The 17,250-nt window shown below is 43.2% G+C and overlaps 1 protein-coding gene across 1 annotated transcript in view; it reads left to right on the forward strand.

The window, feature by feature from the left end:
• Positions 1-17,250, forward strand: part of Ptprt (protein tyrosine phosphatase receptor type T) — an 835,658-nt gene that overhangs the window by 773,178 nt on the left and 45,230 nt on the right. Inside the window, exons 16-17 of the mRNA XM_055602221.1 lie at positions 845-932; positions 13,216-13,292. Of these exons, the coding sequence (XP_055458196.1) occupies positions 845-932; positions 13,216-13,292 (165 nt within the window). The remainder of the gene's footprint in view (positions 1-844; positions 933-13,215; positions 13,293-17,250) is intronic.

Here is a 17,250-nt window from a genome sequence, read left to right on the forward strand (position 1 = left end):
AGGGACATGAATGCCCTTTTTATAATATATGAGGAGACTTTCTTGCTCAGAGCCCTCCAATGGTTTCCTACCACACTTAGAACAACACTCTACATTAGCCAGGAACCGCAATGCTTGGGAGACATTTGGGTTCTCACATCCTCTCTAAAAGTTTCCAGTTACTAGCTCCCCACAAAGCTACCTCACTCTCATCTGTGAACATGATCACCTGGATGCTCTCAGACCTTTGCACCCATTTCTTTTGCTTGGAAAACACTTCCTGCTTTTTTCAGCATAACAGGCTTCTTCACCCCAAAGAGAAATTAATTTGAATGTGAGTTTGTTTTTGTTTTTTCACAGAAACCTTCCTAAACTGTAAGAAATTTCAGTCCTCATCACTAGCCATTTATCCTGCTTTGTTTCTTCATATCTTTAATATCTAATGATGGGTTTGCTTTGTCCTTTGCTACATTTCCTAATCTATTGGATGCTCTGGAGTTCCTGACTGATACTATGCCCTCTGACACCTAGAAACATTTCCAAAACATAGTAGGGGGATCAGTGAGTACCTATTGAGTTTAGGAAGGAAGGAGGGATGGAAGGAATGAAGAAAAGAAGGAAGAAAGGAAGGGAGAGAGGGAGGGCTTCCTACAGAACTATACTTTAAGCTCATGACAGACAGAAGATATAACAATATTTGAGCCAATGAAGAAACAAGGTAAGGCGATGGAAGGTACCATTACAAGGCACATAGCCCTTTACACTGAGTGCCCATTAGAGTGGATGCTCATTTCCTGTTGTTAGTTCATCTACAAGGAAAGTCGCCTTCTTAGGCTATGCTAACGATTTGGCCTTTGCATTGTAGGCCTTACCAGAGGGACAGACAGCATCGTGGGACACAGCCAAGGAAGATGAAAACCGCAATAAGAATCGATACGGGAACATCATATCCTGTAGGTATTCTTCTGGGAGGTTCTATGTTTTAGAGTTTGGGAAATATGGGAGGAAAAAAAAAGGTTCTCTTTTCCTGAGATTTGATATAAAATAATCCTTATGTTTCCAGCTTTGGGTTAGTAGATTATTACAATGATCCCAGGAAAAGATGGTGAGGCTCAGATAACGTCAGTAACAATCCTAAGTGGGGAATGGAGGGGAAAGGAGGGAAGGGACTGCCACAAAACTTACTCTCACTTGCCAACAACACATCTGGCACTTCCAGATGATGATTTGGGCAGCCTTCAAAGCAGCACACACATAAGAGAGAGCCAAGTTGCCCCCAGACAAAATGTCGAGTTAGTGCTCTGGTAAGAATTGCCTACGGCATCTTTTGCCTACAGTAATCTATTGTACCCAACCCAGGCCTTTTGACCTCTAGCCCACTGAGTGAGTAACATCTCTTAAAATCTCAGGCAACCCAGTTGAGGCAAAGAAAGGAGAAAGGGGGGAATCCTAAGAGACAAGTTATTTCTAGCACAATTCAAAGTTTTGTTTTAACTGTCTAGACATCACCAAAGAAACAAGCTGGAGAAAGAATAAGACACAGGCAGATTGTAAAGGAAGAAAGAGGCAGAAGTTTTTTGCTTAGCTGTTTCCTGTGCTGATTTAGGACTGGGCTCTGAATAGTGGAACTAATCAGAAAACATTTATAATTTCTCTCTTGCTTGCAGACAGCAAGATTTTTTTGCAAGTGAAGTGGCGGAAAGAGATATTCAAATAGTCAGCAAACATGTATTAAGGCATGATGTGTGGTACTCGCTGAACACTTCCTGTGCTGGGCACTGGGAAATGCCTTTGTTCTAGGACAGGTGGCTAGTAGCTATGACTTGTCCCCACCATCATCTGCTTCAGTGTATTATCCAGTGTCCTTGTGAGGTTATGAGCTCACACAGGGTCCACTGTCTACAATAGGTTTCCAATGCCTTGTTCCTAGGAATGTTGCACAGGTGTAAAAAGTAAATAACCAGAGCACAAGGAAGGGGGCCTGACTCACTGAGAAACGGAAAACTCAGGCCGAGGGACAGAGCCAATATGTATGAGAGATATATAAAATATAGGAGAAGCTTCCTCAGGCCTCCCATAGCTCACTCTTGCCTGGGCCATCACTAACTCTCCCCTGCATCTTGCTCAGCCTCTTCCTGTCTCTTTCGTATCCAACTGGCCCAAACTGTCTACCTATCTGATCCCTGTCAGGACCCATGACGATCTTTACATGATTTAGATGATGTTATTTTCCTATTAAAATCTCTGCACATGTTCCTTTCACTCTTGAGTTCTCCTTTTTACAAGGCCTTTCCTAGACCCATTTATATGGGCTTAGTTCATTACAGTTTCCTTAGTAAGGCCATCACACAGCTTGAGCTTTCCATGTCCTTCCATGCCTTAGGGTCACCTTGACACATTCCTTTCTCTCCATCAAAGATTGTCAAAGTCCTTCCCTTCTCTCTTTGACTCACTAATGTCTACTTCTTTGTCTCTCCACTTTCATCACTCTCTAGGGGAATTTCTCTAAACATGTAGATAAACCCCCATTACTCAGCCCCAGAGCTCTCTGTCTTATGTTCACCTCAGCCTTTGTCATCATTCCTTGAGAGGCATTTGGATGAGCCTGCCTGCTTGCCTCCCATAGCTGCCTCACAGCAGCAGAGCCTCAGCCATCTACATCTGTATTTTCCCAAATCTTCTGTATGACTGATGTCTAAAAGTAAGAACTGAATATATGGAGGGTCCTATAGGGCATGAACATTGGGTTGTTCTCTGCTATGCCCCCAAGCTGATAGTGAACAACTTGGAAGGACAACTGGATGAAGGCTGGATGAAGCCAACACTGGATGATAAGTCTCAAGAGGGAAGACCAGCGAGAATACAGAATCTACAAAGGAGAAAAAGACATAACATTCCTGCTGAGAACTCCAGCTGAGAGCCAGAAATGCAGAAAGTGGCATGAATGGGATGAACTCCATTGCTGGGGTAACTTCCTGGGACTAATGTCCATATCACTTAATGTACAATAGCACCAATGGCAGAATGGGTACCAAAGGCAGGGTAGGCTTAAAAGGGACCAGGTGTCCATGGCCACTATTCTAGGAAGCTGCATCCTAGCCATGGATGCTATGTGTGAGCTCCTTTCTGACATATGTGCTCCACACACCTCATGGTTCCACCTGCTCTGTCCACATCTCTTTGACTAAAGACTTTATCCAAAGTCGTAGAAGGATGCTATTCCCAAGCTTAAGACAGACAGCAAATACAAAGAACCTACATGCTGGGAAGAAACCTCTGTCATGAAACCCCAAGTTCCACAGCAGTCCACAGAGGGGCCTCTCCCACGTCTCTTTTTAGATTCCCACAGAGATTACACTGCAGTTGTTCACAGTGGCAGTGGGTTTTACAACAGTTTTCTGGACTGCCTTTTCCCTCACCCCCTTCCTCTGCAGCCTTCCAGTGTTAGCCATTCCTCCTTACAGACATGTTTTGCCTTGGAATTCTTGTCTTATATCCCCCATACAGCAACAAAAAACAAAACAAAACAAACAAAAAACAGAGATTTATAAAATGCAGAAGCCTTAATACTATCACCTTTGTGGCTTTAAATGAACCCTAATCTCTTTTCTAATTGAGGTTCAGTGGCTATAGCATGTCAGGCCTAGCATAGGTCTGTGCTGAACCCAGCAGGGAGACAAGAGTCAAGGTAACTCTTTGGGTCCAAAGTGCAACACAAGACATAAGAGGAGTAAAAGGGGCAGGAGTACTGAGATTTCAATGAAATAGGTTAAAGAGAAACAGCCCAGAGGCCTGGAAAGTGTCCCCGCCTTTGTATGTGTCCCTCCCAAAAGCATGCCTGCCCAGCTTTGATAAACAGAAATATTCTTGGCACAAGAAGAAAACCAGCTGTAATTAGCATCTTAAGGGACTCAGGTTCCCAAAAGGCCAGAGGCCCAGGCCAGGGAGCACAGAAAAGATCAGAGGGAAGGAGGAGGGCAAAAACAGTGAATGAGAAACCTTGCTGAAAAGCCCTCTCTTCCAAATGATCAGTCCTATTTAGAGTAATAATGGAGACTGGGCTTTCCAGGGAGTAGAAGTGGAAAGGAACTGAACAGAAGGAAATGAATAGGTAAAATGAGAACAAAGAGTCCTTTGCTTTCAGGTAGCTCCAGGGCAAAGACTGAGAGCAAGAAGAAATTCCAATAGCAAAGTATCCATCGCCCACCCCCACCCCTGTTGGCATTCTGGAGCTTTCTGAACTGGCAGGAAGGAGATGGCTGTAGAAAAGGAAGTTCTCTCAAGGGCTTCAAATTCCATAAAATGGCACTGTCCTGTGATCAGTCAGGATCCCAGCTGGAAATGGATGGGACCATCAAATAATGTCCTTTGAGGAGACATAATGATGAGAATAGTCTAGGAGCAGAGACACTAGAAGCCGCCAGGAATTTTGGAGGGAGAAATCACCAGAGCTCAGAGGCTACCTGAGCACAGGTGTGTCCTCTGGTGGCTGCTCCAACAAAGGGAGCCAAAGAATAAGCCCCCTGACCCTGCCCTCTTGCCTCCACCCACTCTATGTCTTTGCTGTCTGCTAGCTGAACCCAACTAGATGCCAGAGAGAGGACAGGGTGGGCCCAGTGGCTCTCAGGCTGTGGTCCCTGTGTGGTGGTAGCATCACTTCGGAGCACATTGGAATTGCTAATGATCCCTGGACCTCTAGCATCAGAAGGCATGGGGACAACAGACAGCAGCCCATTGTTGAAGCTCTCTAGTGAGACTCTGAGGGTCTTATATGGTCCTTGGAAACCAACCTCCTAGACCGTAGACTCAGACAGAGAAGGTAAAACATGAATCCACGGGCTCACACTCATTTGCTGAGGCATTTTTCCCCTCAACCTTGGGGAAAAATCTTAGAAATGTCACTGGGTTCTGGTGTAGTGGAGTCTTGGACAGGAGGTCAGGCAGAGCCAAGTTGTAGCCTTTGTTCTGTTAGTTAATTTCTGGTGACCTGTAGCAAGTCCTCTCTGTTTCTCTGACCTGTTTCTCACCTATGAGGTCAGATGCCAGTGCAAAAAGCTCATATTAAAAACCAATGGAAATGAAATTTAAATCTAGTGTGGCCTTTGGAGTCATGGATTTCTAGTGTAGGGCAGGCTAGCCTCTTAGTTTACAGGATGGGCAGATGGCCCAGAGACGAATACCCAAAGTCACACAGCCATGTAATGAATATATAGATCTGACACGTCACCTGCTGGGATGCCAGTTGTTTCTTGTCAAGGGGTCCCCTGAACGAAGCCATGTGTATGCTTCCCAGCAGCATATGCTGCCAAAGGCCCAACTTCATAACAGATAAGCCTCGTAGAATGGTGTTCTCTTCCTGAAGGGGGAAGGGTCACCATATGCAAAGAAAACTCCACTCCCAGGAAGGACTCAAGTTCAGAACAAACCTCCCATACAGCGGGATTCTCTAAGGCTTCCTGGAAAGAGAGCTAGGATGGTGTAATGGGTTCCTGGTTTATTGTTTCTGACATTCGGCCTCTACTCTTTTTTTTTTTTTTTGTCTTCTCTGAGGGGGGCCTTAGTAGGTCCTACAAGCTTTTCCTAGTATAGAAATTATTGGTATCCTGCCATATCCCTCCATAGTCCCTGTTGCTCATGACCCTAATTCTACTGCTAGCATATATATTCTTCTCTGGGGATGTGTTCTGGCCACTGGACATTCACTCTCTGTTGATAGGACAGACCACAGCACTGGGGAATTGAATGTCCTCAAGTGTTGCCTTCCACCAATGGCTAGTACAAGTAGGTGTCTAAGAATCCCAGATCCCCCTCCTTAGGGTTTACATTTCCTGTCTTCTCCTAGAGCTCTGAAACAGAGAAAAATCCTATTTGTCCAGTGTGGCCACTACTGAGTGATACTCCCTCCCTGGATTCCTCTCTTCCTGGTATTTCCTGAGAAGGCTTCTCAAATCACTAACAACTCAACTGGTCTCTTCATCAACACTAGTTCTGCTTCCACAGTTCCTTCACAAAGGCTTCCTTGTGGGGCACTGCCTGGTGACCTGCTAAGGATGCAAGGAGATGCAGGGGGAGCAACATTGTCCTCTGTCCTCTCCTAGTACTCTTCCCTTCTGTTCTTCCACTTCCCCAGGACTCTGCAGTAGGGGCTGCCCAACTTCAGCTGGCAGCTAGCATGGATCTGTCAAGACAGGGAGATGTACAGAATCAATGTGTGTCCTCCTTGTGTAGTGCCCAAGCTCTACCTTCTATGTCTTAATAAGGGTAATTCAATCAAGATTGAATGTTTAGACCTTTCGCTTCGATGAGGTATCCAGGCAGTCCCTGTGGAATTACCTGCCTCCTCCCTGCCCACTCGTGCAAGATGATAGCATTAACATTTCCAATGCTTCTAGGAAATGGTTTTTCAGCTCCACAATTCATTGTAATGAGTCAAATCTCTTTTCTCTGAAAAATTGCACCTGTTTTTTTTACCCTCTGCAGTGCCCAGAAGACAGGAGGAAAGATTATAAAGTATGCAAATGATATTCTTTCCCAGCCCCACCTCTCTGAAGTGATTCTCTCCTGAAGTGGATGTGACTTGAGATGACTGATTTACTGAATTCTGTCTGATGATGGAGAAAGGGAGGGAGAGCTAGGGTTTGTATTATAGTTAGGATTGTGCAAAGAACAACCTGAGCCTTCTCTGGAGTGGGTGTGAAATAACAAGATGTTGACAGGGAACCAGTACTGGGCCCTGAAATGTTGATGGGAAACAAGAGATAGAGGGATGTGCAAGCAGAAGGTTTGAGAGGGCAGTTAAATTCACCACTACAAGAAGATGCTGTCAGCCTTATACCATCTCTTGAGTGACAGAACTCCACAGAGCCTGGAGTTTTTCCTCCAAGAAGTATGGTAGACTATATACCTCTCAGAGTTACTTTTTAAAAATTAAATATACATATACATATGTATGTGTGTGTGTGTGTGTATATATATATATATATATATATGTGTGTGTGTGTGTGTGTGTGTGTGTGTGTGTGTGTGTGTGTGTGTATGTCTATACAGAATCCATCCATCTCCCAGAATAGTCCATGGACTACTTTATGCTCTTCATACAGATAAATTCCTATCTGGCATCAACTGCCAATGACCTCATGGCCCAGTTCCAGGAAGGTCTCCTGATCTTTCACAAGAGAGATTAAAGTGAGCAAAGAGGACAAGTCTGTGCTGGATAACTGAACATTGATTTGCATGCTAAAAAAAAAAAAACAGCATATGCACCATAATCATGTGAAACTTGTTAAAACATACTGTAATGCCAGGTCCCGCTTGCAGTTTCTGATTCATGGAATCTAGAGAGGGATCCAAGAATCAATCTTTCTTTCTTTCATTGACTTTCTTTTTTATGGTTTTTCAAGACAGGGTTTTTCTGTGAAACAAAGCCCTAAGTGTCCTGGACTCACTTTGTAGACCAGGATGACCTTGAGCTCACTGACATCTGCCTGTCTCTACCTCCTGAGTGCTGGGATTAAAAGCTTGTGCTACTACACCTGGCAGAGTCTGTATTTCTAAGGATTATACTTGGAGATCCATTGGTCAATAATAATAATAAAGCTGAATGTATATATTGTATTGATTCTTATAGCATGTCAGGTGTTACGTTTGATCTCTTCTCATTTCTGCTACATGTCTGCAGGAAAATGTGATTTTGAGGTTATGGTTGAATAAAACAAAGTTCAAGGACTGTTATGACCTAAGCCAAGGGAGAGGATGATAGACTTAGGGAGTGGAGTCTCGTGTCTGCCTTCACAACTCAGCCAACCCTTTAGCTCTCTTCTGATAAAGACAGTCTCAGGGCAGGACAGGCTAGGGCTTCAGCTGTATTGAGGGATCAGCCATGTGGAGAGGAAGAATTTGATCCTGGTACCTCGCCTTAGATGAGTGTGTGCCTTAGCATGGGTAAAGGCCTGTGACCAGAACAAAAACAAACACAGTATATTCGACAACTTAAGACCAAAGGTTATCAAGGAAGTGTGTAGAGAGGAGACTATGTTCCTGCACCTCCATCTCACGTCACAGGCAAGGAGCTTCTCCTTGTCCACAAGACTCTGTAACTCTTCTCTTTGTCTTGACTCTCAAACACTGCATGCTAAATTAGCTGTTTTCCGAGCTTGCAAAATGTAGATAGAGTATAATGAACATTCTGGGCTGCTTGTAAATTACTGCATGTAAGCTCCTTCCCATAGTTGGCTGCCCCATCTTTCTCCATGTGCATGTGGGTAAACACAATTTTTATCTTTCTAATTACATAAAGTTAGAAGAAGAAAGGGGCACAGAATAATATTAGCATTTCCCAGAACAAATAAATAAACCATGAGGACACTGTCACTCTTTGCTTTGCCTTTCTGGTAGACCTGTATCTGAATTATGTCCTTTAAGGAACGCATAATTACTCTTGCCCTCTGCAGATAACCAGATTTGTCTTTGGGCAGATGAACAGATGGAGAACATCAGTTTTCTACTGTCACCTCACCGTGTACCTCATACGCAGGCGCAAACCTCCATTTATTGCATCCTTGCTGTAAGCCAGAAAACATCCTTTATTTTTTAAGATCAATTTTAGCTTTATAGATATTCTGAGAGGCAAGTACAGAATTGTGTACCACTTACATACTGTCTCCGCTTTCATCCACACTTCAGATGAATCCAAAATAGTTGTTGCACTTGATGGACAAATATTGGTTCATTCTTATTAATTCAAGCCCCAAATTTACATTAGGGCTCACATTGTACGTTGTTCAGTTCTGAAAAATGCATGTATTCTATCCACAGTGTTTTATAGAATAGTTTTATTGCCCTAAACATGCCCTTTGCTCAACCTATTTAATCTTCCTTCCTCCTCTTCTAAGCCTCTGCCAACAACTGAGGTTTTTATAGACTCCATGGTTTCTTTCTCTTTTGGAATATTATATAGTTAGAACCATATGTAGACTCAACATTCAATGTAACCTTTCCAGATTGGCTTCCATCACTTAGCAATATGGGTTTAAGTCTCTTCCATGTCTTTTATAGTACATGAGTTCATTTCTTTTTATCACTGAATAGTATTCCAATATATGCCTATATCACTTTTTATTTATCCAATTCTCTTACTAAGGATATGTTTGTTTGTTTCCAAGTTTTTACAGTCATGACTAAATTTGCTGTAAACATTTATGTAGAGTTTTTAATGTAGACATAAGATTACAATACATTGTGTAAATACCAAAGAATGTAATTGCTGAACACATGGTGAATAGATTTTTAACTTTGTATGAAATAGTCCTACTATCTTCCAAGTGGCTGCCCCATTGTTTGTTTCCACCAGCAATGAATAGGCAAGCATTTCTGTTACAAGCATTGGCAAGTATCTGGTGGTATTTTGGGGTTTTGTCACTGTTGTATATGTAATATTTCACTGTTGAAATTTGCAGTTCCCTAGATAGTTGAGTCTTGGTGCTTTAATGTGTCATAGAGAACACTCTGCTCTAATCTGGCATTCTCTTTTGTCCCCCCTCGTTACTATTCCCTCACAATCAGTGATCCTAGGACAAAAGACTCTTCCAACCCCACTGAACCTACTGCAATGTGTTGACTCTTCCAGGATTCCTGCATCCACATGGCAAGTTTCCTCTAAGACAAAGACTTCCTTGATGCCCATGGATCAAACCTTCCCCACTTTTAATTCCTCAGTCACATTTCAGTACACAAAGCTCTCTATTTCTCACTTTCTACACCTTGATGTTTTGTTTCTGTTCAGGATTCATCTCCTTGAATAAATGGCCCAAATCATTAAGGATGAAGCTGCTGTAACTCTTTCTTAGTTCCTTCAACCAGGCTGTCATATAGTAGGTACTCAATAAGTATGTTCTTAATAAATAAGTGTAAATGTTGATAGACAGCCTGATGGTTAGAGATGTGTAAAATCTTAAAGGATACTTGACTAGAAATAGCTTCTTCCTTTTGCTTTGTTTCTTAATGATTTTTGCTTTTAGATATATGGCTTTTTATTTTATGTTTAAAAAAAATTCCCCTTTCAATATTTTAAACCAGATTCTCTGTTTCCACTGCTAATGGTTTCCAGGCAAGCATAACTCAGTAAGTAAAGGAGATTTTGATCTGCCTCCTTAGCATAGCAGGCAATTTATCAGTCTCATAAATAAAAGAGATTTTTGAATCACTAAGTCATTAATAAGAGCACTGGATGAAACATAATATACATTTTACTTTCCTGAGGCTTACAGATTCTGTACCCTCTGGTAACGGGGCTTGATAGGACGGTTCAGAGACAGGTCTCAGTCCTAATGAATGGTCATTCCCAGGAAGCCTCCCTCTCATGGGTACTGGGGCCAGGACCACTCACTTGCATAGCCTCCAGCAGATGTGAGATGCTTGGAATTCCCCAGGAAAAATGCATGGTGTTGGTAGAGCAGAATGGCCATTAGAAAGTAGCTCTAAAATTTGTGTAATGCTTTAACTTCTATTAGCCCTTCTTCCTTCACCTCTGGAATCAGAATCATAATAGCACATCTCTGTGACCATAGTTAAGAAGAAGAGCTGTTTTTGAGAAAAAAAAAAAAAGTGACTAAGATAATGTACCTGGTATGGGGAACCCAATGAATTCAGTAGAGGTTTTTGGTTTGTTTTGTCTTGGTTTTTTTTTGGGGGGGGTATTTATTTTCTATTGTTGTTTTTGTTTTTCGGGACAAGATTCCTCTGTGTAGCCTTGGCAGTCCTAGACTAACTTTGTAGACCAACTGGCCTCAAATTCACAGAGGTCCGCCTGCCTCTGCCTCCCTGAGTGCTGGGATTACAGGCATGCACCCCTGTATCTGGCTGAATTCAGTAAAGTTTAAGTTCAAATTCTTCTCACCCCTTATCCCACATCTCCATCCCATCCCCTCCTAGAGTTGTGTCCTACCTCCTCCTCCTTCTAGTGGCTTCCACTGAAACTTTTCCTCCTTGGAGAATTAGAAAAGGGGTATCCAAGCATGGTACCTGCTGCCTGTTGATGCTTGTGACTGTTCTGAGCTAATAGATAGGAGTGGTTGGTGTCTTATACCAGCTCAGGGCCAGTTTGCCAACAGCTGGACCCATACCTGGCCTTTCAGTTGAGGTTGTGTTGCAAGAGCTGGTCTCTGCAAGATGACTTCTTTACACAAGGGATTCTCCTCCTTGTGTCCAGCTCCTGCCAGAGAAGTCCGTGGTGGCTCCAATCATGGCAAGTTGTCCCAGATCTAGAGTTCTAAGAATATCATCACCCTATGCTTGTATTCATCTGTCCTGCAAAAGTGGTGACCCCTTGTTGTTTTTCTAAATTATTTCACTTCTGAGAAGTTTCTTCCATCACTCAGCCAGCAACTTCTCCGGCTACCCCTCACTGTGAATACTCACATGGTTTCTAATTTCTTACGTGGAGCCCTTTGAAAGTAGGAACATGTGAACCTATAGTTAACAGACTCCTACTTATCTGCCATTCCCTGGTCATATGACCAATTTTCATGAGCCTCAGTTTGCTCATTTGTAACAAGGACTAACTGCCTTTCTTATGAGTTCACTGAAAGCACCCAATGAAGCCATTCATTTATGTGCTCATCAAATACTCACTAAGTGCCTGCTGTATGCTAATCCCTTTTAAGGCTTCAAGGGTTGAAATAGGAACAAGGTAACTAATGCCCCTATCTCAAAAAAACTTCAGTTAGAACCAGCAAATGTGCTTATAAACTGAGAGTACTGTCAAAGCTTAAAAGGAAAGGCTGGTTTACTCTCATTGACCCTCAGGGGCCTTGGGATGCCCATATGGCTCTATCCAGCTGACTGTGAACCCCATTTCTGCCCTAAAATATGAAGGAATTGTTAGGGGGGAAGTACGCAATAGCAGGTTCACAGTAATCCAGGTAGCAGTCTGAGGGTCCTTCCCGCTAGACCCAATCAATACGTTCCCTAGGAGGTGTGTATTAGCATGTCAGAATTGACCTTAATTAATTGCAAAGGATTATCTAGCTCTTTCTGATGTACCATTTAAAGTGATTTTAATTTGCTGTTATTTGAAGCAAGCATGCTATCGACCAAAGTCCATACATCTTGTTTATGTCTAGATTGTGTTTGAAAGGGCATCCTCAGGAACATGATTTTTAGTTATTGATGACCTCTTTTATAATGATTCAGTCCTCACTTTAATGGTGGTATTGATAACAATGCATTGCCAACAACCTGTCTACACCAGTGCTCCGAGAGACAAACACGGTCTGAATGTAGTGCTTGTCTTAAACACTCTTCTTTTTTTGGGGTGCTTAGGCCTCAACCGATCTTCCGACCTCCCAATCCTACACAGGAAAGAGAAGGTTAGAGGGGAGGGGGGCCCCTTTACTTCTCCCAACTGTTTAGGGTCGAGGGGTTCTTTTAGAGCTCGGTACCAATCTCCGTCAACAGCAGGCACAGCCAGCAGTCTCCTCAGCTGCTGTGCCCTGAAGCGTTTCTCTGTTTCTCTGTCTGTCTGCTCCAAAATGCCACCCCGTCTCTCGAGACTCTCCAAACTGCTACATGCCACACAACACTGCACGCTGTCCCATCATTTCTCTTTCTCAGCTCTCAATTTACATCCTCAGAGCCCTAGACCACACCCCTCTCCACACTGCACTTGGAAGGCAGTTACCAGCTGGCAAAAGCCACACCCTGCCTGAGACAATTAACAGGTGTGGACAAACTATAGCCCAACTAAAATTCCACATTTGAGATTAAAGCGAAATCATAACATAACTGAGTTTACAAAGAAACCAAATCTTCGATTACATTTGTGTCCATGGGAAAAAGAGGTAAAGATGCTATTTTTAAGCAAGCATGGAAATGGAGTATTCAGACTCCATGACCTTACATGCTGGGTAAGCTTATGTTGGTCTCTCTTATTCTGTCCCATGAAGCACGTATTTCTGTTCCCATATGGATGATGAAATCATTAAGAATTAGGAAGCAGGTGACATACCTACTCAGGTAATGATGAAAACATAATCGGAAGAAAGTAAACAAGGGATCCTTTTCAAATTTGTCACCTCTCTGTACCTGTACTTCCTCATCTATAAATAACAGATAACTATGGGAAGGGACACAGTTCCTGGTGTGCAGTACCTACTCAGCGGCAACTCTAAAGGAGAATAGTAATGACTCCTTACCTCATACCTTCTCATCCACATTTCCTGCCTTTTCCTCTCCCTACAGATGACCACTCCAGGGTGAGACTGTTGGTGCTGGATGGAGACCCCCACTCTGACTACATCAATGCCAACTACATTGATGTGAGTATCTTGATGGAGCTAAGCAGCTATGAACTAGAGTTGACTGTCCAGGCTCAAGATAGCCTGAGCATGTCCAAAGCAGTGTGTCCCTTCCCTAATTTGTATGACATATGTTGGTTATCCTCCAAAAGCTACATCAGCTTTCAGGCAGACAAGAGTTGTCTACTCTTTGGAACGCCCAGGTAACTGCTGGCCTTATGTATTCTACCCAAATATTAATTTGCATGTGTCTCTCTACTCAGTCATCCATTTGAAGGGACAACCATAGATGCAATAAAATACTCAGCAATGTTCTAGATATTATGAGGCCTATAAAGCTAAAAATGATAGGGTTCTGCACTCAAAACATCACAAAATATGTAAGTTATGCATACTTGTGGTAAACTAGAACACGATGGTTGTTACAGGTTCAGATAAGATACTGTTGGGATTCAGAGGTGGGGAATATATCATTTCTTCCATCTCAGGAATGCAGAATGTGATGTGAGCCAAAGCTTCAAGTGCAAAGTAAAATTCAAAATCAAAGTGAGAGATGGTGGGCCTTTGGTTAAAGAACTGCTCTTGCCAAGAGGAAGGAGCTAAGAAAGAAGTATGGATCATCTGTGTCTGAGGGTGGTGGAAAGAATACAATGGGAACACTGGAAAATGAGGTTGGTGCTAGATCCTTGATGCCTTAGGAGTCTGAACAAGAGAAAGCTACTCTTCCAGGAAATGCTTGAAGGTGTTTCAACATGGGGGATCTCATTCATCACTGAGTTTTACAATTTATCTAGTACTGGGGAAAAGGTAGATCAGAGAGAGGAGAGCCTGGAAGAGGCTGTCCACACATTCCAGACACGACTGAGAAAGGGACTCGGTTCACACAGGAGCCAGGAAGGGTGTGCACAGAAGTGAAAGCCTACAAAAGAAGAACTATGGCTACAGTTGCCAGGTGGACATCCCAGCAATACTGGTCCAAGCTGCTTTCTCCAGGTCTCAGAGACTCATAGAGTCTCATTGTTCCATCAGACTCTCAAATGTATTTATAGACCAGCAGTGAAATACGGTGACATGTTTTATGAATTTACTAATAACATAGCCTGCGCCAGATGGTTCATTAGTTTAACAAACATTTATTGAGCCTTGAACCTGACACTACTCTGCCCTTTACACAGAGTAAACACTCAGCCAGCAGATGCTAATCCAGGCTAGACTGGTCCCTTTCTTTTTCTGCTCTTCCTTGATTCTGACTGGAGAGAAGTGACTGTCCTAAGGGAGACCACCCACATAGAGCCTTACTTGCCTGAGTTGCCAGTAGCCTTTGTTATATGAATGGAAGCACCCAGCAAAATCACATTTCTTAATGTACACTCAGTCCAGCGTGGGTCATCTGTCTGTTGAACTCCAGCTATTCGTGACCCTCTTTACTCTTTTTTTTTTTTTTGTGCACTTGTGAGCATGGACATAGTGTTCAGGGAAGGAAGAAAGTTTTCTCAGTGAGAGGAACTGATAGGAGAACCAGGGGTGACAGGAATAGAGAAACCAGGGTTCCTCTGCTCTCTTCCTTCCTGACCACATTCCATTTGCATCTCCAGCTGCCCTCAGTCTGAGTTCCAGCTCCCTCCAGGCAGCCCCAGATCTCGGACTCTTGGGATTTCTTCCATCATTCCTCTAAGGGCTCTAGGGACTGATTATCTTAAGGTTGACCCATAGTTCCTCTGCTCCATCCTGCTGCCCTAGAGCCTATAAAACCAATTCCTCATGTTGAACTCCCTATGTGTACATGCCCTGACTTCTTTCTGCTTCCTTACTGTGTCCTGCCTAACAAATGACCTACTATGTGACCAAGACCTGGAGGGAGAGTTTCAGCAGAGGAGAAGAGGGATAGTCTCTGTCTCTGTCACCCTTTGGAGGAACCCCATTCTAAGAAGCTTGTCTCCAGCAAGAGCAAATTGCTCCAAGCACACACTGACCGCTTTCCCCTCTATTACCAAGCTGATCTTCCACTGTGTGCTAGACATGCTATCGTTTCAGACAAGGATTCTGTCTGGTAAGAGGGTCAGATGAGAAAAGAGACCTTCCCAGAACAAGGGTATCAGACTGAAGCCTCAAGAGGGAGTCTAGAGAAAGCTTCTTGAAGGAGATAACATCTCAGTCCTGCCTTAGAAGGTAACAAAGAACCAGCTGTGTAAGAAAGAGTTATGGTAACCTAAGAACTAGCGATAACTTCTTATGTCACCTTAAGTAGTAATTCAACCTCACGGGATATGTGCCCTTAGTACCCACTGCCAGATGAATAAGCTCAGTTTCTCAAGGTGAGGTAATGTGTCTAGAATCCCAGCCAAAGGACGGAAGAGAGGAAGAGGTGTAGTTTGAATCCAGGGTGCAAAGTCTGTTTCTTCTAATAAGCAGTGACAATGGTAATAGGTTACTAATGAGTCACTGCTGGCCCTATCAGGTGTGCTTTAAGTCAGTCAACTTACTGAGACTTCTTGGTAACACTTCAAGGTGCTTCTTATTACTCCCACTTTGCAGATGGGGAAACTGAGACTTGGAGAAATTGAAAAGCTTGTCCAATGTTATATAGCTAGTCAGTGACACAACCTGGATGTGAACTACCCCAGGCCAGTGCTCTTTTTCTGGCCCCTCATCTATCAGAGACAGGATCCCATAGCCTGCATTTAGTGGACACTAGGCTAGCAATGTTGATCCAGGCTGGACTGGTTCATTTCTTTTCTTCCCCACCTTGACTGTGGTCAGGTGGTATGACAGTCCTAAGGATATAGTTCATGCATAGCCTCATGTACCCAAGTTGTCTATCTGGCATTCATTATCTAGATGGAAACCCTCACACAAGAAATGATTTTTTTTAATTTTATTTTTCTCATTAGTTACATTTTGTTAATTCTGTATCCCAGCTGTATCCCTCATTCCCTCCCCAATCCCACCCTCCCTCCCTTATCTCTTCCCTGCCCCTTTCCAAGTCCACTGATAGGGGAGGACCTCCTCCCCATTCATATGACTTCGTTTTGTCAGGTATTTTCAGGACTGGCTGCAAAGTCCTCCTCTGTGGCCTAACAGTACTGCTCCTCCCTTGGGAGGTGGGGAGGTCAAAGAGCCAGTCATTGAGTTCCTGTTAGAAATAGTCCTTGTTCCCCTTACTATGGGAAACCAATTGATTACTGAGCTATCACAGGTCACATCTGAGCAGAAGTTCTAGGTTTTATCCTCTCATGGTCTTTGGTTGAGTGTCCATCTCAGAAAAGACCCTGTGCCCAGGTATGTTTGGTCCTTGTGGAGTTCCTATCCTTTCCACATCAAACTCCCCTTCTTCCATATGATTCCCTGCACTCTATCGAGGGTTTGGTTATGAGTCTTAGTATCTACTTTGGAACACTGCTAGGTAGAGTCTTTCAGATGCTTTCTGCAGTAGACTCCTGTCATACGTTCAATGCATATCCCATTTGTCTTTCTAAATGAGGATTGATCATCATACCCCGTGTCCGCTTTCTTGATTATCTTCTTTAGGTGTATAGATTTCATTATGTTTATCATATCTTTTAGGTCTATATAAGCAAGTATATTCCATATTTGTCTTTCTCCTTCTGGGATACTTCACTCAGAACGATCTTTTCTAGATCCCACCGTTTGCCTGCAAATTTCATGATTTCCTCTTTTTTGATTGCTGAGTAGTATTCCATTGTGTAAAAATACCACAATTTCTGCATCCATTCCTCCGTTGATGGACATCTGGGTTGTTTCCAGGTTCTGGCTATTACAAATAAAGCCGCTACAAACATGGTTGAGCAAATGTCCTTATTGTGTACTTGAGCAAATTTTGGGTATATGCCTAGCAGTGGTATAGCTGGGTCTTGAGGAAGTGCTATTCCTAATTGTCTGAGAAAGCGCCAGATTGACTTCCAAAGTGGTTGTACCAGTTTACATTCCCACCAGCAGTAGAGGAGGGTTCCCCTTTCTC

The sequence above is a fragment of the Psammomys obesus genome, unplaced genomic scaffold, assembly GCF_907164565.1.
Source record: "Psammomys obesus unplaced genomic scaffold, mPsaObe1.curated_primary_1811, whole genome shotgun sequence".
In the NCBI taxonomy this organism is placed as follows: domain Eukaryota; kingdom Metazoa; phylum Chordata; class Mammalia; order Rodentia; family Muridae; genus Psammomys; species Psammomys obesus.